This window comes from Numenius arquata, chromosome W (genome assembly GCF_964106895.1).
Source record: "Numenius arquata chromosome W, bNumArq3.hap1.1, whole genome shotgun sequence".
Taxonomy (NCBI): Eukaryota; Metazoa; Chordata; class Aves; order Charadriiformes; family Scolopacidae; genus Numenius; species Numenius arquata.
The window spans coordinates 13,636,064-13,662,902 of NC_133615.1; the positions used below are offsets into that span (position 1 = coordinate 13,636,064).

General features: G+C 45.8%; 1 protein-coding gene across 1 annotated transcript in view; it reads left to right on the plus strand.

The window, feature by feature from the left end:
• Positions 1-26,839, plus strand: part of LOC141476693 (guanine nucleotide-binding protein G(q) subunit alpha-like) — a 191,633-nt gene that overhangs the window by 82,144 nt on the left and 82,650 nt on the right. The window contains exon 3 of the mRNA XM_074165503.1: positions 5,969-6,123. Within this exon, the coding sequence (XP_074021604.1) occupies positions 5,969-6,123 (155 nt within the window). The remainder of the gene's footprint in view (positions 1-5,968; positions 6,124-26,839) is intronic.

The following is a 26,839-nucleotide window of genomic DNA, read 5'->3' on the forward strand; positions in this document are numbered from 1 at the left end:
GGCTGAACTGACAGCTGTGGCTGGAACTCAGGAAGAAAAGGAAAATTTATGGCCTATGAAAGAAGGGGCAGGCCACTCAGGAGGACTACAAAGATTATGTGAGGCTACGTAGGGAGAAAATTAGAAGGACCAAAGCCCAACTAGAACTTAATCTAGCTACTGCTGTAAAAAACAATAAAAATGTTTCTATAAATATATTAACAATAAAAGGAGGACTAAGGAGAATCTCCATCCTCTATTCAATGCAGAGGAAAACATAGTGACCTAGGATGAGGAAAAGGCTGAGGTACTTAATGTGGCGTTTGCCTCAGTCTTTAATAGTAAGACCAGTTATTCCCTGGGTACCCAGCCCACTGAGCTGGAAGACAGGGACTGGAAACAGAATGAAGTCCCCATAATCCAAGGGGAAATGGTTAGCGAACTGCTACACCACTTAGACGCACACAAGTCTATGGGGCGGGATGGGATCCACCCGAGGGTACTGAGGGAGCTGGTGGAAGTGCTCACCAAGCCACTTTCCATCATTTATCAGCAGTCCTGGCAAACTGGGGAGGTCCCAGCTGACTGGTGTCTAGAAAATGTGATGCCCATCCACAAGAAGGGCTGCAAGGATGATCCAGGGAACTACAGTCCTGTCAGTATGACCTCGGTGCCGGGGAAGGTTATGGAGCAGGTCATCTTAAAATCATAGAATCATAGAATCGTCTAGGTTGGAAGGGACCTTTAAGATCACCTAGTCCAATCATCAACCTAACTCTGATAAAGACCATCACTAAATCATGTCTCTAAGCACTATGTCAACCCATCTTTTAAATATCTCCAGGGATGGTGCCTCAACCACTTCCCTGGGCAGCCCATTCCAATGCTTAATAACCCTTTCAGTTTAAAAATTTTTCCTACTATTCAATGTGAACCTCCCCTGGTGCAACTTGAGACCATTTCCTCTTGTCTTGTTGCCTGTGACTTGGGAGAAGAGACCGACCCCCGCCTCTCTACACCCTCCTTTCAAGGAGTTGTAGAGAGCGAGAAGGTCTCCCCTCAGCCTCCTTTTCTCTAGGCTGACCAACCCCAGCTCCCTCAGCCTCTCCTCAGAAGACTTGTTCTCTAGGCCCCTCACCAGCTTTGTTGCCCTTCTCTGGACCCACTCTAGCATCTTGAGTGCCATCACGTGGTACATGCAGGATAACCCAGTGATCACTACCAGTCAGCATGGATTTATGAAAGGCAGGTCCTGCTTGACAAACCTGATCTCCTTCAATGACAAGGTGACACACTTAGTGGATGAGGGAAAGGCTGTGAATGTTGTCTACCTAGACTTTAGTAAAGCTTTTGACACCATTTCCCACTGCATCCTCCCAGAGAATCTGGCTCCTCATGGCTTGGATGTGCATACACTTCACTGGGTAAAAATCTGTCTGGAAGGCCGGGACCAAAGAGTGATGGTGAAAGGAGTTAAATCCAGTTGGCGGCCGGTACAAGCACTGTTCCCCAGGGCTCAGTATTGCGTCTGGTTAATCTCTTTAATATCTTTATCAATGACCTGGACGAGGGGATTGAGTGCACCCTCAGTAAGTTTGCAAATGACACCAAGTTGGGTGGGAATGTTGATCTGCTTGAGGGTAAGATGGTTCTACAGAGGGATCTGGACAGGCTGGGTCGATGGGCTGAGGCCAATGGGATGAGGTTCAACAAGGCCAAATGCCGGGTCCTGCACTTGGGTCACAACAACCCCATGCAGTGCTACAGGCTTGGGGAAGAGTGGCTGGAGAGCTGCCTGGCAGAAAAGAACCTGGGGGTGTTGGTCAACTGTCGGCTGAACATGAGCCAGCAGTGTGCCCAGGTGGCCAAGAAGGCCAACAGCATCTTGGCCTGTATCAGGAACAGCGTGGTGAGTAGGACTCGGGAGGTGATCATCCCCCTGTACTTGGCACTGGTGAGGCCCCACCTCAAGTACTGTGTCCAGTTTTGGGCCCCTCACTACAAGAAGGACACTGAGGTGCTGGAGAGTGTCCAGAGAAGGGCAACGAAACTGGTGAGGGGTCTAGAGCACAAGTGTTACAAGGAGCAGCTGAGGGAACTGGGATTGTTTAGCTTGGAGAAAAGGAGGCTGAGGGGAGACCTTATCACACTCTACAACTACCTGAAAGGAGGGTGTAGAGAGGCGGGGGTTGGTCTCTTCTCCCAAGTAACAAGTGATAGGACAAGAGGAAATGGCTTCAAGTTGTGCCAGAGGAGGTTTAGATTGGATATTAGGAAAACTTTCTTCACTGAAAGGGTTATTAAGTATTGGAACAGGCTGCCCAGGGAAGTGGTTGAGTCACCATCCCTGGAGGTATTTAAAAGACGAGTAGATGTGGCACTTAGGGACATGGTTTAGTGGTAAAGTTTGAGGTTAATGGTTGGATTTGATGATCTTAAAGGTCTCTTCCAACCAAAATGATTCTATGATTCTATGACTCTATACCTATTTCCTGGTGACCAGCTTGTCAGGCACATGCTATTGAACAATATGCATGATGAAGCAGCACGTTGGAATGAAAAAGGCATCTCTGACACTGGGGCTGGCATTGTTCTCTGCTCACTGTTGTTTAAAGCAGTTCCAAGTCTGCCCCGGGTTATACTGGCTGAATATAGAACGAGCTTTTTCATTTTTCTAGCTCCAGCTTTGCCTTTGTATACTCTGTTCTGCTCCATATAAGCTTGATACAGTAGTTTTAGTCACATTTATCTGAGGTTTCAACTAGAGTAATGCTAAGAAGCAGTCCAGCAGTGCTATTTTTTTGTCATGTATATACTAACTGGTTTAGCTAGCTCAAAAAACAATGGTATCATTGTTTATGTGTCCATATCATAATTATTTGTTTAATTACTGAACATAATTTGTTTGAAGAGGTTAGATTAAGAGCAGGTCTTAAAAAAAAATAAAAACATCCAGGACACTGATATTTTTTCTTAAAACCTGATCATATATGCATGCTTGGATATATTTATGAAAATGTTTATTGATAATACTGTCTTTATATAGATAGAGCAGTAATTTGGATTATTTATGTGTTGTGGTTTAACCAAGCAGGCAGCTAAACACCACACAGCCGTTCACTCACTCCTCCTCCCCCCAGTGGGATAGGGGAGAGAATCAGAAAAAAGGTAAAACTCGTTGGTTGAGATAAAGACAGTTTAATAGGACAGAAAAGGAAGGGTAAATAATAATAACAATGGTAAAAGTTACAAAACAAGTGATGCACAATGCAATTGCTCACCACCCGCTGACTGATGCCCACCCATCCCCTGAGCAGCGGCCACCACGCCCCAGCCAACTCCACCCAGCTTTATATGCTGACCATGACATCATATGGTACGGAATATCCCTTTGGCCAGTTGGGGTCAGCTGACCTGGCTGTGTCATTACGCAGAGCATGAAGGACGCCCAGGTGATCAGGCCCAGCCAGCACGGGTTCATGAAAGGCAGGTCCTGCTTGACAAACCTGATCTCCTTCTATGACAAAGTGACCCGCTTGGCGGATGAGGGAAAGGCTGTGGACGTTGTTTATCTGGACTTCAGTAAGGTCTTTGATACAGTCTCCCACATTATCCTCCTGGAGAAACTGGCTGCCCATAGCTTGGATGGGAGTACTCTCCGCTGGGTTAAAAACTGGCTGGAGGGCTGGGCCCAGAGAGTGGTGGTGAATGGAGTTAAATCCAGTTGGCGGCCGGTCACGAGTGGTGTCCCTCAGGGCTCAGTATTGGGGCTGGTTCTCTTTAACATCTTTATCAATGATCTGTATGAGGGGATCGAGTGCACCCTCAGTAAGTTTGCAAATGACACCAAGTTGGGTGGGAGTGTCGAAATGCTGGAGGGTAGAAAGGCTTTGCAGAGGGATCTGGACAGGCTGGATCAATGGGCCGAGGCCAATGGGATGAGGTTCAACGAGGCCAAGTGCCGGGTCCTGCACTTGGGTCACAACAACCCCATGCAGCGCTACAGGCTTGGGGAAGAGTGGCTGGAGAGCTGCCTGGCAGAAAAGGACCTGGGGGTGTTGAACTACTGGAGAGAGTCCAGCAGAGGGCTACAAAGATGATCAAGGGACTGGAGCACCTCTTTGATTAGGAAAGGCTGAGAGATCTGGGTCCGTTCAGCCTGGAGAAGAGAAGACTGAGAGGGGATCTCATCAATGGTTATAAATATCTAAAGGGCGGGTGTCAAGAGGATGGGGTCAGGCTCTTCTCAGTGGTGCCTGGTGACAGGACAAGGGGCAATGGACACAAGCTGGAACACAGGACATTCCATCTCAACATAAGGAAAAACTTCTTTCCTTTGAGGGTGACAGAGCCCTGGAACAGGCTGCCCAGAGAGGTTGTGGAGTCTCCTTCTCTGGAGATATTCAAACCCCCCTGGATGTGTTCCTGTCCAGCCTGCTCTGGGTGACCCTGCTTTGGCAGGGGGTTGGACTAGATGATCTCCAGAGGTCCCTTCCAACCCCTGCCATTCTGTGATAGTGCAAAGTCATAGTCATATTAGTTGTAGGGCAGGACATAAAGAACCGGTAAATAAAACAATATAAAATCTTGGACTACTTTGTAGTAATTATACATCTAAATGTATAGCTGAATAAAGTAATTACCTTTTGTGATTATCTGTACTGCTGATGTAGAATACTTGAGCATCTTTTAGAGAGTTTTTAGACAGCTGTTAGAGAAATATTTCAGTTATGATGAATTTCTGATGAAAGATTAAGAGCAACTTTTGAATACTGAGTTAGTCTTTTACCTCTGTTAGCATTTTGATATCTGCTGGCCATAATATCAGAGCTCAAGAACAATTGAAAAAAAAAAATCTGAATATATTGTTGTATCAGTTTGTCATTAGTAGCGAGGAAATACTTGGGGCATCATTCTTTTGGAAGAATACAAAGCCAATTAAACACATAACTGAGCTTGAGGAAAAAATACAGAATCATTTGGGAAAAAAAAAAAATCTTCCTGTTTCACAAGAGTATTGGCTTGTGCTTAGTAGAATACTATTTTTTTGTTATTTTGTTATGAGACAGTAGAGACCCTTCATGATTTGTCCAGTTTTGGGATGTGTGGACATGATGTTCCAGAAGAAAATTTACTTTGTTAGAATTTGGAGACTTGAGTTCTTATAATAGAGAGCATGTGTTCTCCATATCTCGAAGACAAACATTTTTCACATTGAACTTGGAGTTCTTGATTTTCGTGTGAGTAAACCATAAAATTTTGTTAAGTAATGAGTAGTAGCATTCTCCTGGACTGTCAAAAAAGGGGGGGGGGTAACAGATTTCATGTGAACAGGATAAATTACTTTAAAAAGAACAAAACCAGTCCTTTATGTATGCATTTACCTAATTTAAAATGCAAAGGGGTTTGTGTCATTGCTGAAATGTGTCTAGTCTGAAATGCAGACTAGATTTGAGAATAGAATCCCTTGGGTTTTTTGCTTGACTAAGTTTTCATCTGTTCTTTTTCTCTCTTAGTGTATGTACATATAAATGAAGCTCTTTAAAAGGCAAATTTCCTCCCTCCTCCCCATTCTTTCTGCTCCCATCAGTCTAACTCTGCCAAGTTGCTTAACTGGTAATCATTTAAAAAGCAGGTACATTATATGCCCTAAAATTGTACCTGAAAAATGAAAACTTTCTTTAAAATTAGTTTAATTAAATATAAATTTTGATGTAAACATTTTATCCATTTCAACTAAATAATACTGGATTAGGATAAGCTTATTCTAAAATAAGGGGGCATATACACATTTATTAATTCACCTTCTCTAATTACTATTACTTTTTTTCTTAGTTTGAACACACCTTATCAGCATTCATTCATATCCTCACACTGGTGAGATGACCAGTCTGAAAAATTATTCCTGTTAATCACATTCAATGTATATGAACTATTTGTAAACATAGAAAATGAAGTAAATTTTATTGTTTTCTTTGTTTCAAATTAGGCTCATGCACAGTTAGTTCGAGAAGTTGATGTAGAGAAGGTGTCAACTTTTGTGAACCCTTATGTAGATGCAATAAGAAGTTTATGGAATGACCCTGGAATCCAGGAATGTTATGATAGACGACGAGAATATCAGTTATCGGATTCAACTAAATAGTAAGTATATAGTAGTTACAAACAACTGTATCCTATTTTCTGTTCTTTCTGACAAAGTAATTCTTACTTTTTATCTTTTTATACTATACTTTTGTGTGCATACATATACAGGGTTTTTTGTGTGTGTACAAGTATCTGTGTGTGCATGCACATTCAGCACAAACATACACTTAATAACTTGAATGTAAAGGCTACTGTAAGGAAGGTAGTGTATCTACTTTAGTATTATGTGTGTGTTGGTTTCCCAAAATATAAGCCTATGATAATTTGAAATCTTACGTTAAATTTATTACCAGTGCAATTACTAAGTGCAATCAAGGGTAGACCTCCATGCAATTAATAAAAATTCAAATGCCCTAGAACATCTGTTTTCCCAGTTTTTTCCTTTTCCCTTTTCATTCCTTTCCCCACCTTTTTTCCCCCGCTTTTGCCTTACTCTTTTGTGGTCCTGGTGGTGAGGTAAATAGTACCAAGCAAGTGTTCTTGTGTTCTGTTCAACTGCCTTTCTTTTGTACAAACAAGACTTGGCTGCCAAGAAGGCAAACACATAACTGAAAACAGACTTCAATTTGTAAAGGGTAGGAAAAAAGGTATTTTAAGTTAAATCCTATTTGTTATAGATCAAAAACAATGAAAACACATATGTGACTAAACTTGGTCTTGAATGGTACGCATGTACTCTCTTGCAGCAGGATTCTGATAAAGTAGCAATGTGGAATTTAACATTGGACCCTGAGGACTGTCTAAATGTTGGCTCCAATAAATTTGCTTGCTCTGAGTAATATACTATATAGCTCTGGTAAAATTTTTCATTTGTTAAAAAAAAAAAGGATGATGGTAGAAGAGAATGACCTTCTGGTATTGCCCAGTAGAAAAAGAATTAGCATACTTGGTTATTAAATTTGTGGCAAAAACTTCCATGGTCTTCACTAGGACTTTTAGACTAGCTATGAAAATTAATCTGATTATGTCATCACAGAAACACAGAATCACAGAATGATATGGGGTTGGAAGGGACCTCTGGAGATCATCTAGTCCAACCCCCCTGCCAGAGCAGGTCCACCTGGAGCAGGTTGCACAGGAACACGTCCAGGCGGGTTTTGAATGTCTCAAGAGACGGAGACTCCACCACCTCCCTGGGCAGCCTATTCCAGTGCTCTGGCACCCTCAAAGTAAAGATGTTCCTACTCATGTTTAGGTGGGACTTCTTATATTCAAGTTTGTGCCCATTTCCTCTTGTCCTACCCCTGGGCACCACTGAAAAAAGACTGGCCCCCTCCTCTTGACACCCACCCTTTAAGTATTTATAAGCATTGATCAGATCCCCCCTCAGCCTTCTCTAGACTAAAAAGACCCAAGTCCCTCAGCCTCTCCTCGTAAGGGAGATGCACCAGGCCCCTAATCATCTTTGTAGCCCTCTGCTGTACCCTCTCCAGCAGTTCCCTGTCCTTCTTGAACTGGGGAGCCCAGAACTGGACACAGTATGCCAGATGCGGCCTCACCAGGGCAGAGTAGAGGGGCAGGATAACCTCTCTCAACCTGCTGGTCACACTCGATGCCCCCCAGGATGCCATTGGCCTTCCTGGCCACAAGGGCACATTGCTGCCTCACGGTCATCCTATTATCCACCAGGACTCCTAGGTCTTTTTCCTCAGAGCTGCTCTCCAGCAGGTCAGCCCCCAACCTGTACTGGTGCAGGGGGTTATTCCTCCCCAGGTGCAGCACCCCACACTTGCCCTTGTTGAATTTCATCAGGTTCCTCTCTGCCCAGCTCTCCAGCCTGTCCAGGTCTCACTGTATGGCAGCACAGCACTCCATCGTGTCAACAACCCCTCCCAGTTTTGTATCGTCAGCAAACTTGCTGAGGGTACACTCCATCCTCTCATCCAGGTCATTGATGAATATATTGAACAGGACTGGACCCAGTACTGACCCCTGGGGGACACCACTTGTTACAGACCTCCAACTAGATTCTGTGCCCCTAATAACAACCCTCCGAGCTCTGTCTTTCAGACAGTTTTCAATCCACCTCACTGTCCATTCCTCTAATCCACATTTCCTAAGCTTACCTATGAAGATGCTGTGGGAGACTGTGTCAAAAGCCTTGCTGAAGTCAAGGTAGACAACATCCACCGCCCTCCCCTCATCTATCCATCCAGTCGTGCCATCGTAGAAGGCTATCAGGTTAGTCAGACATGACTTCCCCTTGGTGAATCCGTGTCGACTACTTCTGATAGCTTTCTTTTCCTCCATATGCTTTGAGATGACACCCAGAACGAGTCATTCCATCATCTTTCCAGGGATGGAGGTGAGGCTGAACGGCCTGTAGTTTCCCAGGTCCTCCTTCTTGCCCTTTTTGAAGACTGGGATGACAATGGCTTTCCTCCAGTCCTCAGGCACCTCGCCTGTTCTCCAGGACCTTTCAAAGATGATGGAGAGTGGCTCAGCAATGACTTCTGCCAGCTCCCTTGGCACTCACGGGTGCATCCCATCAGGACCCATGGACTTGTGGGTATCCAGTTCACTTAACTGCTCCTTAACTTGGTCTTCCTGCACCAAGGGAAGGGCTTCCTTTGTCCAGACTTTCTCTGATTCTTCAAAATTCTGTGGCTCCTGAGGGCTGGCCTGAGCAGTAAAGACTGAAGCAAAGAAAGCATTTAGCAACTCCACCTTCTCTGCATCCTCCGTCACCATGGCACCCGTCTCATTCAACAGTGGGCCCACATTTTCTCTGTTTTTCCTTTTCCCTCCAATATACTTAAAAAACCCCTTCTTGTTAACTTTGACATCCCTTGCTAATTTTAGTTCCAAGGAGGCCTTGGCTTTCCTCGTTTCATCCCTGCCTACTCTGACGGCATTCTTGTAATCTTCCCAAGCGGTCAGTCCCTTCTTCCACTCAGTGTAAACTTCCTTCTTCCACTTGAGCTTTTTCAGAAGCTCCCTGCTCAGCCACGCAGGTCTCTGGCTTCCCTTGCCTGTTTTCTTGCTCTTAGGGATGCACCGATCCTGAGCTTGGAGAAAGCGATGTTTGAATATCAACCAGCTCTCATGAGCCTCCCCACCTTCCAGAGCCTTATCCCATGGGATTTCTCCTAGCAGTTTCTTGAAGAGGTCAAAGTTAGCCCCCCTGAAATCCAGGGTTTCAGTCCTACTTGTTGTTTTGCGCATACTACCCACGATCCTGAACTCTATCTTTTCATGGTCACTGCAGCCAAGGCTGCCCCCAACCTTAATGTCCTCCACCAGTCCCTCTTTGTTTGTCAGCACTAGGTCCAGTAGTGCTTCTCTCCTCGTTGGTTCCTCCACCAGCTGAGACAAGAAGTTATCATCAGTACACTGGAGGAACCTCCTGGACTGTAGATGCCTGGCTGTCTAGCCTTCCCAGCAGATATCAGGGTGGTTGAAGTCCCCCATGAGAACCAAAGCCTGTGATTGAGAGGCAACTTTGAGCTGACTGTAAAAGGCCTCATCAACTTCCCCATCCTGATCAAGTGGCCTGTAATAAACACCCACAACGGTGTCCCTCATATTGGCCTGCCCCTTAATCCTCACCCACAAGCTCTCAACTCTCTCTTCATCTGACCCCAGGGAGGGCTTTGGGGACATCTCCTCACACTGTATCCATTCCTTTGCATAGAGGGCAACACCTCCGCCCCTCCTTCCTTGCCTGTCCCTTCTGAACAGCTTGTAGCCCTCAATAGCCACACTCCAGTCATAGGATTCATCCCACCAGGTTTCAGTGATGGCCACTATATCATAGCTTTCCAGCAGCACAGCGGCTTCCAACTCCTCCTGCTTGTTGCCCATGCTGCGTGCATTGGTGTAGAGGCACTTCAGCTGGGCTGTTGGCTGTGCCACCTTCTTAGGGGAACACCCCTTGAGGTGTCTCAGAGGTGTTTCTCTGTTTACTTCAACTACCTCAGGAGCTGCTGGTTCATCTCCATAAAACTTTGACTGCAGTGCAGTGTCCCCAGCCTGCCTCAGGGCAACAGGTTGAAGGCCCTTACTAGCACCCCATCCCTCTAACCCTGATGAGATACCCCACAGCTTGTCGCAGGCAAGCCTGATGTTATTACCCCCTTCCCCCTTCACATCTAGTTTAAAGCCCTGTCAATCAACCCCGCAATCTCTTGGGCAAGAACCCCCTTCTCCCATTGAGACAGGTGCCTCCCATTTGCTGTTAACAAGCCCGGTGTTGTATGGGTGAATCCAATGTCAAAGAACCCAAAGTTATGGCAGTGACACCAGCCACGGAGCCACGTATTAATTGTCTGTATTCGTCTGTTCCTCCCAGCGTCATTGCTCGTAACTGGAAGGAGTGATGAAAACATAACCTGTGCCCCAGATTTCCTTACCATCCCTCCCAACTCCCTGAAGTCTTTTTTTTATTGCTCGTGAACTGCGAGTCGCAGGTTCCTCCCCACCTACATGGAAAATCAATAATGGATAGTAGTCTTCATGTCAGGATGACAGGAAAGGAAGCCTCTTGTTGAGGAAAGCACAGAAGGAACTGAAAGGTACCATGAAGGTTCCCTTAAAGTCAATGGAACATGTCCATACACATAACAGAAGTCTGGGATGAGATTCATCTGCACAATAATCTGAGGGTCCTTATCTAGCTAGGTGCTCCAGCCCTGTGATCATCTTCATGGCCCTCCTCTGGACCTGCTCCAACAGGTCCATGTCCTTCTTACGCTGGGGACTCCAGAGCTGGATGCAGTAATCCAGGTGGGGTCTCATGAGAGCAGAGTAGAGGAGCAGAATCACCTCCCTGGACCTGCTGGCCACGCTTCTTTTGATGCAGCCCAGGATGTGGTTGGCTTTCTGGGCCAGCAACCCTGGTGCCGTGTATGTCATCCCATTGTCAAAAACCCCAAAATTGTGGCAGTGACACCAGCCACGGATCCATGCACTGACAGACTGTACACGTCTGTTTCTTTCAGAGTCCCTGCCTATATCCAGGAGAAGAGAAGAAAAGGTAACCTGCACCCCAGATTCCTTTATTAACATTCCCAATGCCCTGAAGTCTCTTTTGATTACCCTTGGGCTATGTGTTGCCACCTCATCGCCACCCACATGAAAGAGCAATAGTGGGTAATAGTCAGAGGGCTGAATCAGGCTGGGGAGTTTCCTAGTGGTGTCCCTGACCCAGGCCCCAGGGAGGCAGCAGACTTCCCTAAGAAGAGGGTCTGCCCAACATATTGGGTGCTCTGTTCCCCTCAGAAGAGACTCACCTACAACCTCTTTTTCCTTGTGGAGGTGGTTTTTAAACAGGGGGTGGGCCTTGCCAGTCCTGGCAACTCTTCTGGTGTAGTCGAACCATCTTCCATATCATCCATGGGCTGTCCTACGTCCTTGAGAGCCTCATACCTATTGTAGAGAGGTACCTGGTTAGGGGAGGTGGGCAAAGAGGGGGTTCGCTTGCCACCCCTAGCATGGACTTGCCTCCATTCACAGCTCTCCTTTTGTCCACTGCCTTCAGTCTGGCAGGGGAAGGGTGCCAGGTTTCCTTGAGCTCGGGGTTTTTTTGGTGGCTCTTCTGGTTTTTCTCTCAGGGAGGTCAGATCCTGATTCCAGGTTTGAGACCATCTAAAGAACCTGAAGGTGCACAAGTCCATGGGACCTGATGAGATTCATCCACGGGTCCTGAGGAAACTGGCGGATGAAGTTGCCAACCCACTATCCATCGTATTTGAGAAGTCATGGAAGTCCAGTGAAGTTCCTGCTGACTGGAAAAAAGGAAACATAACTCCCATTTTTAAAAAGGGAAAAAAGAAAGACCTGGGGAACAACAGGCCAGTCAGTCTAACTGCTGTGCCCGCAAAGATCATGGAGCAGGTCATCCGGGAAACTCTGCTAAGGCAGATGGAAAATAAGGAGGTGATTGGTGACAGCCAACACGGCTTCACTGTCGTGGTTTAGCCTCAGACGGCAACAAAGGACCACGTGTCAGCCGCTCGCTCAGATGGGGCCCTCCCCCCGCCAGCGCGGCCGGGAGGGGAGAATCGGAAGAAAAAGGCAAAAACTCGTGGGTTGAGACAAAGGCAATTTAACAGAACAGCAAGGGGAGCAAGAAACAACAACAATAATAACACCGACAGGGGAATATACAACCACGAGTACGATACCACCACTTGCCGACCGCACCCGGGACGCCCCCCCCCGACCGCTCCGCTCCCCTGGGGGATGACTTCCTCCTCCCCCCCCCCCCCCCCCCCCCGACTTCCTGCCCCTCCCCTTCCCCGGCTAGCTCCTGTTACCCCCTGGGCATGGCTCACATGGGATGGAATACCTGTGTCCCTGCTAGGTCCTGGGGAGAATTAACCCTATCCCCGCCAGACCCAGGACATCATCCACCCCTTATTCCATACCATTTCATGCCATGCCCAGATCTTACAGTTTCCAATTAAATACTATCAGTTTCCCCTGACATACATATATATATATATATGTATATCTCCATACAGGCGTAATGTCCTTAGTCTGTGGGCCATCACTCTAAAATGTCCGTTGAGTTCATTTAGTCCATGACTTCGAGCTCCATCTGTTAGAACAGTCCCTCAGGGCATGCAAGATAGCGTGTGTGGAGCTGGACTGTCGCATGATGTATTCTTGGGGCTTGTGGCTGATGTATCTGGTGCGGCTCATGTCCATGGTCCATGGGTTGAAGATGTCGATCTCAGTGAAGTTGCTGGACGCCAGCTGCTGAGGTCAGTTCTGGTCCCTTCGCTGCTGCACTTTACTTGGTTTTTCATCAGAGTCCATTTGTCATTAGTTTGGGTGATTCTTACTGTAGTACAACCAATAGCAGTTACAAAAATGAGATGTACAGTGGCAGGGTCATTTAGCAATTAACATCATACAGTTTCATTCACTGGCTATTCTCGCCCAAAATCAGGTCCCCATGTGGTACACATCGAACTTCCCCATCCTTCCGCATCACCCACCAAGTGCACCCAGGTCCTTGAGCAAAGGCAATCCCACGGACGGGTTTGCCTTTGCCTGAGGCAGGACTAACCCAGACTGTCTTCCCTAACATATTCTTCATGTGCACTACGGGGACTTTATCTCCCTCCACAGTACGTGGAGGTTTTGATTGGGCAGGGCCAGCTCGGTTGGTAGACCCCCTGGTGTTAACTACCCAGGTAGCCTTTGCTAAATGTGTATCCCAATTTTTTAAAGTTCCACCACCCATTGCTCTCAGTGCAGTTTTTAACAGTCCATTGTACCGTTCTATCTTCCCAGAGGCTGGTGCGTGATAAGGGATGTGATAGACCCATTCAATACCATGCTCTTTGGCCCAGGTGTCAATGAGGCTGTTTCGGAAATGAGTCCCGTTGTCCGACTCAATTCTCTCTGGGGTGCCATGTCGCCACAGGACTTGTTTTTCAAGGCCCAGGATGGTGTTCTGGGTGGTGGCATGGGGCACAGGATATGTTTCCAACCATCCAGTGGTTGCTTCCACCATTGTGAGCACATGGCGCTTGCCTTGACGGGTTTGTGGGAGTGTAATATAATCGATCTGCCAGGCCTCCCCATATTTGTATTTCAGCCATCGTCCTCCATACCAAAGAGGCTTTAATCGCTTGGCTTGCTTGACTGCAGCACACGTCTCACATTCATGGATGACCTGTACAACAGTGTCCATGGTCAAATCCACCCCTCGGTCACGAGCCCATCTATATGTAGCGTCTCTTCCTTGATGGCCTGAGGAGTCATGGGCCCATCGAGCTATGAATAATTCACCCTTATGTTGCCAGTCCAGATCCACCTCGGCCACTTCAGTCTTAGCAGCCTGATCCACTTGCTGGTTGTTCTGATGTTCCTTAGTGGCCCGGCTCTTGGGTACATGGGCATCTACATGATGTACTTTCACAACCAGATTCTCTACCCGGGCAGCAATATCTTGCCACAATTCAGCAGCCCAGATAGGTTTGCCTCTGCGCTGCCAATTGCTCTGCTTCCACTGCCGTAACCACCCCCACAAGGCATTTGCCACCATCCATGAATCGGTGTAGAGATAAAGTACTGGCCATTTTTCCCGCTCAGCAATGTCCAGAGCCAGCTGAATTGCTTTCACCTCTGCAAACTGGCTTGATTCACCTTGCCCTTCAGTGGCTTCTGCAACTCGTCTTGTAGGACTCCACACAGCAGCCTTCCACTTTCTATGCTTTCCCAAAATCCGGCAGGACCCATCAGTGAACAGGGCATATCTCTTCTCATTTTCTGGTAGTTCATTATACGGTGGAGCCTCTTCTGCACGCATCACCTCCTCCTCCGGTGGCATTCCAAAATCCTTGCCTTCTGGCCAGTCCATAATCACCTCTAGAATTCCTGGGTGACTGGGGTTTCCCATTCGAGTTCGCTGCGTGATCAATGCAATCCACTTACTCCATGTAGCATCCGTTGCATGATGTGTAGCAGGGACCCTTTCTTTGAACATCCAACCCAGTACCGGCAGCCGAGGTGCCAAGAGGAGCTGTGCTTCCGTACCAACCACTTCCGAAGCAGCTCGAACCCCTTCATATGCTGCCAGTATCTCCTTTTCTGTTGGAGTATAGCGGGCTTCAGATCCTCTGTATGCCCGACTCCAAAACCCTAGGGGTCGACCGCGTGTCTCCCCTGGCGCTTTCTGCCAGAGGCTCCAAGTAGGGCCGTTCTCCCCAGCTGCAGTGTAGAGCACGTTTTTAACATCTTGTCCTGCCTGGACTGGCCCCAGAGCTACTGCATGGACTATTTCCTGTTTAATTTGTTCAAAAGCTTGTTGCTGCTCAGGACCCCATTTAAAATCGTTCTTCTTCCGGGTTACTTGATACAGAGGGCTCACAATCAGACTGTAATCTGGGATATGCATCCTCCAAAAACCCACAATGCCCAGGAAAGCTTGTGCTTCCTTTTTACTAGTTGGTGGAGACATAGCTGCAATTTTATTGATCACATCCATTGGGATCTGACGGCGTCCATCTTGCCATTTTACTCCTAAAAACTGGATCTCCTGTGCAGGTCCCTTGACCTTACTTCGTCTTATGGCAAAACCAGCTTTCAGAAGGATTTGAATTATTTTATTCCCCTTCTCAAAAACTTCTTTTGCTGTGTTGCCCCATACGATGATGTCGTCAATGTACTGCAGATGTTCCGGAGCTTCACCCTGTTCCAGTGCAGTCTGGATCAGTCCATGGCAAATGGTGGGGCTATGTTTCCACCCCTGGGGCAGCCGGTTCCAGGTGTACTGGACACCTCTCCAAGTGAAAGCAAACTGTGATCTGCACTCTGCTGCCAGAGGGATTGAGAAGAACGCATTAGCGATATCAATTGTGGCATACCATTTGGCCGCCTTGGACTCCAGTTCGTATTGAAGTTCTAACATGTCCGGCATGGCAGCACTCAGCGGCGGAGTGACTTCATTAAGGCCACGATAGTCCACAGTTAGCCTCCACTCTCCATTAGATTTCTGCACCGGCCATATGGGACTGTTAAAGGGCGAGCGAGTCTTGCTGATCACTCCTTGAATCTCTAGTTGACGAATCAGCTTATGGATGGGGATCAGAGAATCTCGGTTAGTTCAATACTGCCGCCGATGAACTGTTGTGGTAGCGATTGGCACCTGTTGTTCTTCGACTCTCAACAACCCCACAACAGAAGGGTCCTCTGAGAGACCAGGCAAGGTAGACAACTGTTTAACTTCCGCCTCCAAGGCAGCTATGCCAAAAGCCCACCGGTACCCTTTTGGGTCCTTAAAATACCCTCTCCTGAGATAATCTATACCAAGGATGCATGGAGCGTCTGGACCAGTCACAATGGGATGCTTTTGCCACTCATTCCCAGTTAGGCTCACTTCAGCCTCCAGTACAGTCAATTCTTGGGATCCCCCTGTCACTCCAGAAATACAAATGGGTTCTGTCCCTCTATAGCTTGATGGTATTAGGGTACACTGTGCACCTGTGTCCACTAAAGCTCTATACTCCTGTGGCTCTGATGTGCCAGGCCATGGAATCCACACTGTCCAATAAACCCGGTTGTCCCTTTCCCCCACCTGGCTGGAGGCAGGGCCCCCCTAATACTGGTCATAGTATCCGTTACTCGCCTCTTGCAGAAATGATCTGGAGGTTCCTTCAAGGGGATCAGAAGTAGGCTCAGGCCTTCTATTCTGTCTGGGGAACTGCACATTGGAAACCGGGGCAGCACTTTTCCTGGGGAGATCTGCTTTTGTGGTTGTTCTTCCTTGCAATTCCTGTACCCGTGCCCGTAGGATTGAAGTAGGTTGTCCATCCCACTTCCTCATGTCCTCTCCGTGGTCACGCAAGCAGAACCACAGGGTGTTTCATGGGGTGTACTCCCTGTATTCTCTATCTTGAGTGGAAAAACGTCTGTTCCTAACAGCTGAGATACTGGCTCGTACAGGTGGGGAGGACATATTCTCTTCAAGTTGCTGGACCTTCCGGGACAGTTTCTCCACAGCTGAGACGAGGGGAGAAGACAGATTTTCTTCATATTGCCGAAGTCGGGCAGCCACCTCATCCACTGTTGGTCCCTCTTCGCCTTTCCATTCCATCACTGCTAATGAGTTGGCATATGATGATGGTGCGCTCCGTACAAACTTCCGCCACATGGACCTTGTGCATTGGATCTCATCAGGATCTGTGGGAAACTGGGCATTGTCCAGGTCATAATAAATCATCTCCCGCACGGCTAATTCTCTCAGGTACTGAATACATCTTTCCATGGTGGTCCACTTGCTTGGATGACATACAACATCTTCACTGAAGGGATACCTTTCCCTCACGCCTGACAGGAGTCGCCTCCAGAGGCTGAGAGCTTGTGTCCTTTTCCCAATTGCCTTGTCAATGCCCCCCTCTCTAGACAGAGATTCCAGCTGCCTGGCTTCCCTACTCTCCAATTCCAAGCTACCGGCTCCGTTGTCCCAGCACCGGAGCAGCCAGGTGACAAGGTGCTCACCTGGAAGTCGGCTGAAATCTTTTCGCATGTCCCGCAGCTCACTCAGGGACAGGGATCGAGTGATTATCTCTGGTTCTGCCTCTTCCTCTTGTTCTCGTGACAACCCTGGATCATCGTCATCCTTCGCTGAGCGAACTGATTTCTTGGTGTATTTCTTCTTCTGGATAGGGGCAACTGATACGGGCACAGGTTGGTTTTCTGGTTCAGTTGCAGTGCCTGCCACTGGGGTTAGAGTAGCCGCAGTGCCTGCCGCAGGGGCTGGAGTAGCCGCAGTGCCTGCCACTGGGGCCGGAGCAGCCGCAGTGCCCGCCGCAGGGGCTGGGGCAGCCGCAGTGCCTGTCGGCCTGGTTTCCATCTCTTCCTCCTGAGGATGCTGCGCAACATTGAGCAATGCTTGGTAGATACTGGCCAGGGCCCAGCACAATGCAGTGAGTTGTGCCTCTCTGGAATAGCCACAGCATTTTCCTTTCAAATATTCTATCACTTTATCGGGGTTCTGTAATTGTTCGGTGGTGAAATCCCAGACCATTGGAGGTGAAAAACTCTCTAGATACCTGCCCATGTTCTCCCACATGCCATGCCATCCATGACTCTCCAGCCTTGGGGCAGATCTCGGGGTGGTAGTCTTAAATAGTTGCTTAACCCTAAACAAAAACTGAAAAACATTCAGGAGACCTAGCAATAGGACCAAGCTGTTCTGCGTGTCCCAAGAGTATTCAAAATTCTCAAAAACTGGCATATCCGGCACGAAGGAGAAAAGGGAGGTGAAAGAGCTGGGAAAAGTATCCCCCCCTGCTTCCCCCATAGACTCAGTGTATTTATTAATAAATTCCCCGAGATATGGGCAGGAAAGCAGTGCCAAATAAACAACCCAACATAACCATCTGAACAGTGATGCTATCATATCATAAGTTGATATCGCACAGGACAGCAAAATTATAATCCTGAGCCCTCTCCCAGAAGTGATAAACATCATCACGGGGAGTACATAGAGCATGTAAGAGTTTACATAACACAGCCATGAAAACAAACGAAGCAACATTGTCCCCAGTAAATAATACAATAAATACCGATAACAAATTCCTTTTAGCACACTCTGGTCAGATCTGTCTTTATCTCAACCCTCCGAGTTGCCCCACGTTGGGCGCCAAAAAAGGACTGTCGTGGTTTAGCCTCAGACGGCAACAAAGGACCACGTGTCAGCCGCTCGCTCAGATGGGGCCCTCCCCCCGCCAGCGCGGCCGGGAGGGGAGAATCGGAAGAAAAAGGCAAAAACTCGTGGGTTGAGACAAAGGCAATTTAACAGAACAGCAAGGGGAGCAAGAAACAACAACAATAATAACACCGACAGGGGAATATACAACCACGAGTACGATACCACCACTTGCCGACCGCACCCGGGACGCCCCCCCCCGACCGCTCCGCTCCCCTGGGGGATGACTTCCTCCTCCCCCCCCCCCCCCCCCCCCGACTTCCTGCCCCTCCCCTTCCCCGGCTAGCTCCTGTTACCCCCTGGGCATGGCTCACATGGGATGGAATACCTGTGTCCCTGCTAGGTCCTGGGGAGAATTAACCCTATCCCCGCCAGACCCAGGACATTCACCAAGGGTAAATCATGTCTGACAAATTTGGTGGCCTTCTACGACAGCGTTACAGTGTTGGTAGACAAGGGAAGAGCAACAGACGTCATCTACCTGGACTTGTGCAAAGCATTTGACACTGTCCTGCATGACATCCTGGTCTCTAAGTTGGAGAGACATGGGTTTGATGGATGGATAACTCGGTGGATGAGGAATTGGTTGAATGGCTGCACTCACAGTGCTGCTGTCAATGGCTCAATGTCCTAGTGGAGACCAGTGACAAGTGCCGTTCCTCAGGTGTTGGTACTGAAACCGGTAACTGTTTAACTGTCAGCAACATGAACATTGGGATTGAGTGCACCCTCAGCAAGTTTGCCGACGACACCAAGCTGTGTGGCGCAGTTGACACCCTGGAGGGAAGGGATGCTATTCAGAGGGACTTGGACAGGCTCAACATCCTTCATGTGGGATGGGGCAATCCCAAGCACAACTACAGGCTGGGCGGAGAATGGATTGAGAACAGCCCTGAGGAGAAGGTCTTAGGGGTGTTGGTGGATGAGAAGCCCAACATGAGCTGTCAATGTGTGTTTGCAGCCCAGAAAGCCAACTGCATCCTGGGCTGCATCAAAAGAAGCGTGGCCAGCAGGTCCAGGGAGGTGATTCTGCCCCTCTACTCTGCTCTCATGAGACCCCACCTGGATTACTGCATCCAGCTCTGGAGTCCCCAGCGTAAGAAGGACATGGACCTGTTGGAGCAGGTCCAGAGGAGGGCCATGAAGATGATCACAGGGCTGGAGCACCTCCCCTATGAAGACAGGCTGAGAGAGTTGGGGTTGTTCAGCCTGGAGAAGAGAAGGCTTCAGGGAGACTTTATAACGGCCTACCAGTACCTGAAGGGGGCCTACAGGAGAGATGGGGAGGGACGCTTTATTAGGGAATGTAGCGATAGGATGAGAGGTAATGGTTTTAAACTGAAAGAGGGAGATTTAGATTAGATACTAGAAAGAAATTCTTTCCTGTGAGGGTGGTGAGACACTGGAACAGGTTGCCCAGAGAAGCTGTAGGTGCCCCTTCCCTGGAAGTGTTTGAGGCCAGGCTGGATGGGGCTTTGAGCAACCTGGTCTAGTGGAAGGTGTCCCTTCTTATTGCGGGGGGGGGTGGTGTGTGGAATTAGATGATCTTTAAGGTCCTTTCCAAATCTAACCGTTGTATGATTCTAATAAAACATTAGAATTATGAATCACTATGTATGAGTCTTTATATGAGCCTCTTATATATTTATGCTTGCAAGTAGAGTTTCTTTACATATTGAAGTCCAGGAAACACAATTAGCAAAAATCAAATAATGATTGTTTCAAAAATACAGTCTAGATGTTTAGAGATAAAACATCTAAACACAATTTGCTAGCTTTTAAGTCCCTATGTCACAAAGCAGCAAAACATAATACTTGAAATTTATTACTGGGATTCACAAAGCACTTAAAAGGAAGCAAGCATCCAGTCCTCACTACTTGATGAGACTTCAGTAATTTCATCTGACTTGATATATAAAATCAAAACAATAGTTTGTTGTCCACCTCTTGTATATGTTTTGAACCATGTGTCGATCTCATGCTGCTTCTTCCTTCATCCCTTGCATAAGTCTCTCCTTTAGTCTTCTCAGACTTTTTCCCCCAGCATTTTAACAGTAGTAGTATTTTTAATCTGTTCCCTCTGATGCTTTTTTTCCCTCACCATTAGTACACATTGTCTTTTTAAATCTCTTACTCTGTATTTTCTGTTTCTGTTGTCGTTTCTGTATTCTGTTGCTGGTTTCTAATGTATCCTGTAAGTTTCTATACTTTCACTTTCTGCCATCTTTTGACCTGCTTTGTCATTCTTAGCAACACTTGAAGTTTTAGATCCACTGCTAGTACACTGGAAGAATATGCTAGATAGATGTGTATTTACCAGAAGAGGTGAGAGGAGTGTCTAAGTTAGTTTCCTGAAAGGTGGGAGTTGATTTGAACCTCTTGGTAGCTCAGCAAATACATTCCGTTCTCTCCCCTTACCACTGGATGCACCAATGGTTGGATGTTCGTGTTGTTTTCTAAGTAATTTCTAGACTTGTATCTGCAGTAAAGTCAAGAGCACATCATATAAATAGATATTATTCACTTCCCATATACATTACTGAGTGATTTACCCACTTATTTACCACTAAACCACTTCCCTTTATGGCTTCAAAGATACCATTCACAGTGAGACAGATGTAAACCAACACCACAGTGTGGATAGCCTGAAATAATAGCTGTGTGAGATGAGATCTTTCTCTGTATATATACTCTACAGGCTTTAACTCAAATAGAAACAAGTTACCAGTCAACAGTCTGATTATATCATGGTTCTTCAAAGTCTAAAGGGAAGAGAGGCAACAGTCTTGCCAAGAAGAGACAGTTGTTATAGAAGTAACATTTCACGTTCATGTTACAACTTGCAGAATTTGGGCTATAACTAGAGTTTGTGGAGACTCAACACCATAGGAAGCATTTAGAATTTAACTGGAAAACTTCCCATAACCTTGATAAAAAACTTGACCTTCGCTAGCTCCATTAGATGGAAGAATTATGTCATTGTGTACTTCCCCCCAAGGGTTTTCTGATTGTTACACAAGCACTGAGAATATTTGTTTAGCTGCTCTTCCCTGACTGTGTTTTATAACACTTATGATAATGAAATATAATTCTCCCCCACTTTATCTATGACAGTCAGTATTTAATGCATTGTTTTTAATCAAACATACAGAGAATCCTTCATGCTTTTGTTTCTGCATTTGCTATCAACTTTAAAAAGGAAGTAAAATAAAACTAAATTGTTATTGTATGATAATACAGTCTGCATATATCTGTGATAGGGTGAGCTGAGTTAGCTGGGCAGTTAATGCATAAACGCAGACATTTGAATACTTTCCTTTGTAATAAGAAGCGATGCAGAGCTCCAGGGTGCGACTCCCAGGACATCTTCAGCATATCATTGATTGTTAACAGGGAATGAAAGAGATCAATCCTCATTATGTCTTCTCATTAAACTTCATGTGTCACCTTTTGAAAAAATATTATATTAACTGTAGGGCTTTCGTCAGCTAGTAATTTTTGCATGATAGTATTCTATCGGAGTTTGAAGTTCTCTGTAGATTATACTGAACATTTATTTTCCTCATACCTATCCTTTAAAAGTAACATTTTGCTTCCATGTTCCACTTCAGAAGTAGATGCATTTCAGTGCAGATGATTGTGTGCTAAAAAAAATGTGATTAAGGACCCACGAGGAGAAAGATCAGTATATGCACCTAAGTTATTACTACAACATTTTTCTCTGTTAGTTGCTATTGCCTCTGGTGATCAGAACATAAATTCTTTTGTTTCCTAAAACTGTAGGGAATTCTTTGGGCATCCCAGATCTGTGTAATTTTGTTGCGGGTCTCTATAAAAAGAGACTTGTTATGCTGCTAACATCACTGGGATAGTAAATTATGAACAACTATCTGTAAAAAAACGTTATTTGTCTGATGTGAGAACCAAATTCTCATATACTCGTGATTTATAATAATATGTACAGGCATACATTATCAAATGTACATCATGTAATAAACTTTTTATATTGTTCATTGCTTTTCTTCCCTTTATAAAAATGCACTTGAAAGTTCTAATGGTATATTTTTGTGTAATTTGTACTGCAGAATAGCAGATCCTGATTTTATATATTCACAATTTACATGACTTAATTTGTGTATAGTTTACAATAAGATAAAACAGCAAATAAAAATGACAGGTCTTGACCACATGAAATAAGCTGAAGCTTAAGATAAAGTAGTAGTAGTAGAAGTGTGCTTACCCTATCATGCAATAGACATACTAAATATAAAAGGAAGGTCTGAAGGAAGACATGGAATTTGCTGTGTAGTGGTGCTTCCTATAGAAAAACAGAAGATTAAGCAATTGAACTAGGGAAATTCAGAAAGGAAAGTGAGATTACATTAAGCAGCATACAGCATGCATTTCTTTCAGGATTATTTTTGTTTGGTGCAATATTGAATATGCTTTTAATATCTGTATAATTTTTAACCCCATTTTCCATTTAGAAGTTTTGAAAAAATTGCACAAGTATTCTTGGGTTTGATGACTTCATTTTTTTAGCCTTCTGCTAATTTTGGGTTTTAGCCATGTAGGAATTTTAAGTTGAGAGAGGCAGTTAGGTAGGATTTGGATGGGATAAGAATAAAAAGAACATAGTGCAGCTTTCTCCTCCACCTACTATGTCACTTCCCACTAATCTTAGATTTACTATACTTACTATAGACTAAGATTAGATAATTCTGGAAACTGGTAAACATGTCTCAACTTTTTGCCAGTGGTAAAGAGGTTCAGAGATGCAAACCTCCACAGAGATTCTGAAAATGCGACCAATACTTCTTTACATTTAGCTTTGCTCACAGCTTGTGTTACTGACGCGCGGAAACAAACCTTACAACTCGCAGAGAGTTATAAAGCAGGTATGTTTATTGCGGCGCCGGGTGCAAGGGGGATTTCTCCTCCTAACTTGCACACCCTTAGGCTAAACCCGTAGTTATTTATAAGGTAAATCATACATATGCAAACTATGGGATGGGCTAATACAATTAGTTCTAACAATAGGTGTGACTATGTTAATTATTTCCGGAGCCTCATTATAATAAGTCTCATCCTTCAGGCATGTGCGTATCTTCTCCTGGTGTTTTTCTTTGGGGGGGCGTCTTAGGGAGTAAGTTCCACGATCACTGAACCGATTCGATTGTTTTGCTGATAGAGGCCGTAAAAGTCTCTTGCTATCTTCCTGTAATCGATCAGGATGTTCCGCTTGTCTTCTGCGTGGTCTGGCAGGGGTCGTAAAGTCTCTGGTTATCTTCTCCTGTTATCAGTCAGGATGTTCCCATTTGCTTGCGAAGTGTTCCTTCAAGGCTGAGGCCCGCCTCCGCTAATTGGGAAATTCTTTGTTTTCTTTCCTCCCCTCCAAGGTTGAGATATACGTCCCTGTCATGGTTAATCCCTCTGTTTTCTGTTTCAATCCCCCCTTTTCTTTGTTCATTTGTAAATTCTTTTACAATTGCCTATAACACACTTTCCTTCTCCATCTGATTTCTAAAATACATCCCTGATTCCACTCGTTCCCGGAGCTGATGCTTTTTCCATTGAATGTATTCGTCTCTTGCCCCCATGGTACAACACATAAAACATCTAGCTATTACACACACTAAAATTCCTAACATAAGCACTGCTACTAGAAGGATAAACAGTTGTCTAAGCCATGCCAGACTAGGTAACCATGAGGTTAACTTTTCCCAAAGGTCTGAGAACCCAAATGTGGTATCATCCTGCGCAGTCTGATGCAAGATCTGAGTTTTAGCTATGAGATTTTGTAAGTCTTTTTCAATCCTTCCGCTTTCGTTTACATATGAGCAACAGCTCTGATTAATCACTGCGCATAAGCCTCCCTCTTTCCAAGTTAGTAAATCTAATGCCATTCTATTTTGTCCAACTACATTTGCTAATGACTGGACTTCTTGTTGAAGTGCCTGTATAGCATCTATTGTAGATTTCTCAAGCGCTTCTATAGTAGCTGATATGTTTACAATTGCTTTCTCCAATTCACTAACGCCTAAGGATGGTATAAGCCACCTTACAAAGCTATGGAATCTTGTTCCCCTTGTCACTAGAACCAGTTTTTCTACCTCTCGGAGCTGTTTTTGTAAATTTATCATGTAATCTGTCAATATTTCATTCCCCAACTCTGTGGATGTCCCGTCTTGTACACTATATGGTCTCCCATAGAGTATTTCAAAGGGGCTCAAACCTTCTTTGGTTCTGGGTTTTGTTCTTATCCTGAGAAGGGCTAATGGTAATGACTGGGGCCAGGTCAAGTTAGCTTCCTGGCCTAGTTTCACAATCTGAGTTTTGATCAAGTGATTCATCTTTTCTACCTGACCACTCGATCGTGGGTTGTATGGGGTATGAAGTTGCCAATCTATACCCAATAATCTGCTTACTTTTGAAACAACCTTTGCAGTGAAATGAGATCCTCGGTCCGAGGAAATCACTGCGGGAACCCCAAATCTTGGTATAATTTCTTGCAACAATGCTTTAACCACTTCTCTTGTTTTATTGGTTCGGCAGGGAAACGCCTCTGGCCATCCTGAAAAGGTATTGGTTAGTACCAATAGGTATCGAAACCCCCCTTTTCTTGGAAGTTCTGAGAAATCAATTTGCCATTGTTGTCCCGGATAGTTTCCCTTTCCTATTTGGCCGAACTGGACTCTGGGACCTGTCCTAGGGTTGTTCTGTAAATATACCTCACACTGCTGAGTGACTTGTTTGACTGTGGCATATAGATTCCGAGCACATATTATCCTACTCAGGTATCTGTAAAGTGCCTCTGTTCCCCAATGAGATTTTCTATGTTCTGCCATGACCACTGCCCATAATAACGAAAAAGGCACTATTATTTTTCCCTGTGGGGTTTTGGCCCATTTCCCTTCGATTTTCCCATTTAAGTCTTTGATCAATTTGTGATCATCCCTAGAATATTTAGGTTCATCATCAATTTGTATTTTACCATCTGGGACCAAGGATTGTATTTCTGCATTACCCATTTCTGCTGCCCTTTTGGCTTCTCGGTCTGCCAGTGCGTTACCCAGTTCCACAGCGGTGTTCCCTTTTTGGTGAGCTTTGCAGTGCATGATAGCCACTTTGGTAGGCAGTAATACTGCATCTAAGAGTTTAAGAATTTCTTCAGCATGTTTGATGTGTTTCCCTTGTGTAGATAAGAGTCCTCTTTCTCTCCAGACTGCCCCGTGAGCATGCACTACCCCAAAAGCATATTTAGAGTCTGTCCAGATATTTATCCATTTTCCTTTGGCTAGTTCCAGCGCTCGGGTTAGTGCTATTATCTCAGCCTTTTGGGCTGATGTATTTGGGGCCAGAGCTTTGGACTCTATTACCTTCTCTGTGGTGGTTACCGCATAGCCAGCTTTGCGTATCCCTTGCTGAATGAAGCTGCTCCCGTCAGTGAACCAGGAATCCTCTGCATCTTCCAATGGTTCCTCTTTCAGATCTGGTCGACTGGAGTACACAGCCTCAATTGTTTCCAAGCAGTCATGGGTCACTGATTCTCCTGCTGTTCCGCTGAGGAAAGAGGCTGGATTGACAATATTAGTTACTGTTATTTCTACATCATTTTGCTCTATCAGGATAGCCTGGTACTTGAGAAACCTCTGAGGCGAAAGCCAATGCCCTCCTTTTACTTCCAGTACTGCTGAGACGGTGTGTGAAACCATAACTGTGATTTTCTGGCCTAGGGTGAACTTACGGGCCTCTTGGATGTTTATTACCACTGCTGCCACTGCTCGGAGGCAGCTAGGCCACCCTTTACTTACTCCGTCGAGCTGTTTAGAGAAGTATGCCACTGCCCTCCGATAGGGTCCCAGATTCTGAGCCAGGACTCCTAAGGCCATTCCTTGCTTTTCATAGGAAAACAACCAGAAAGGTTTAGTAGTATCGGGTAACCCCAGGGCAGGTGCTTCCATTAACCTCTTTTTTAACTGATGGAAGGCTCTGTCTGCTTCCTTATTCCACACAATATTCTTTGAGTTAGATTTTAGTAACTCGTACAGCGGCTTTACCAAGAGTCCGTAGTTATATATCCAGAGACGACACCATCCTGTCATCCCTAGAAAGGTCCGAAGTTCCTTAGGCGTCTGTGGTCGAGGTGTCTGGCAGATGGCTTCTTTCCTCTCCTTCCCGAGTGTCCGTTGGCCTGCGGTTATTTCATATCCCAGATAGGTCACTTGCTGCTGGGCTATCTGTGCCTTCTGTGGAGAAACTTTATAGCCATTAAGTCCAAGGAAATTTAGCAGGCTCACAGTCCATTCTAGGCATGTTTCTCTGGTGTCAGTGGCAAGTAACATATCGTCCACATACTGTAATACCACTCCTGTCCCAGGCAGGCGTTTCCACTGTTCTAAGTCTTTGGCTAGCTGATTTCCAAAAAGAGTTGGGCTATTTTTAAAACCCTGTGGTAGCACAGTCCATGTAAGCTGTGTTTTCCTTCCAGATTCTGGGTTTTCCCACTCGAATGCGAACAAAAGTTGGCTCTCTGGGCTCAGAGGC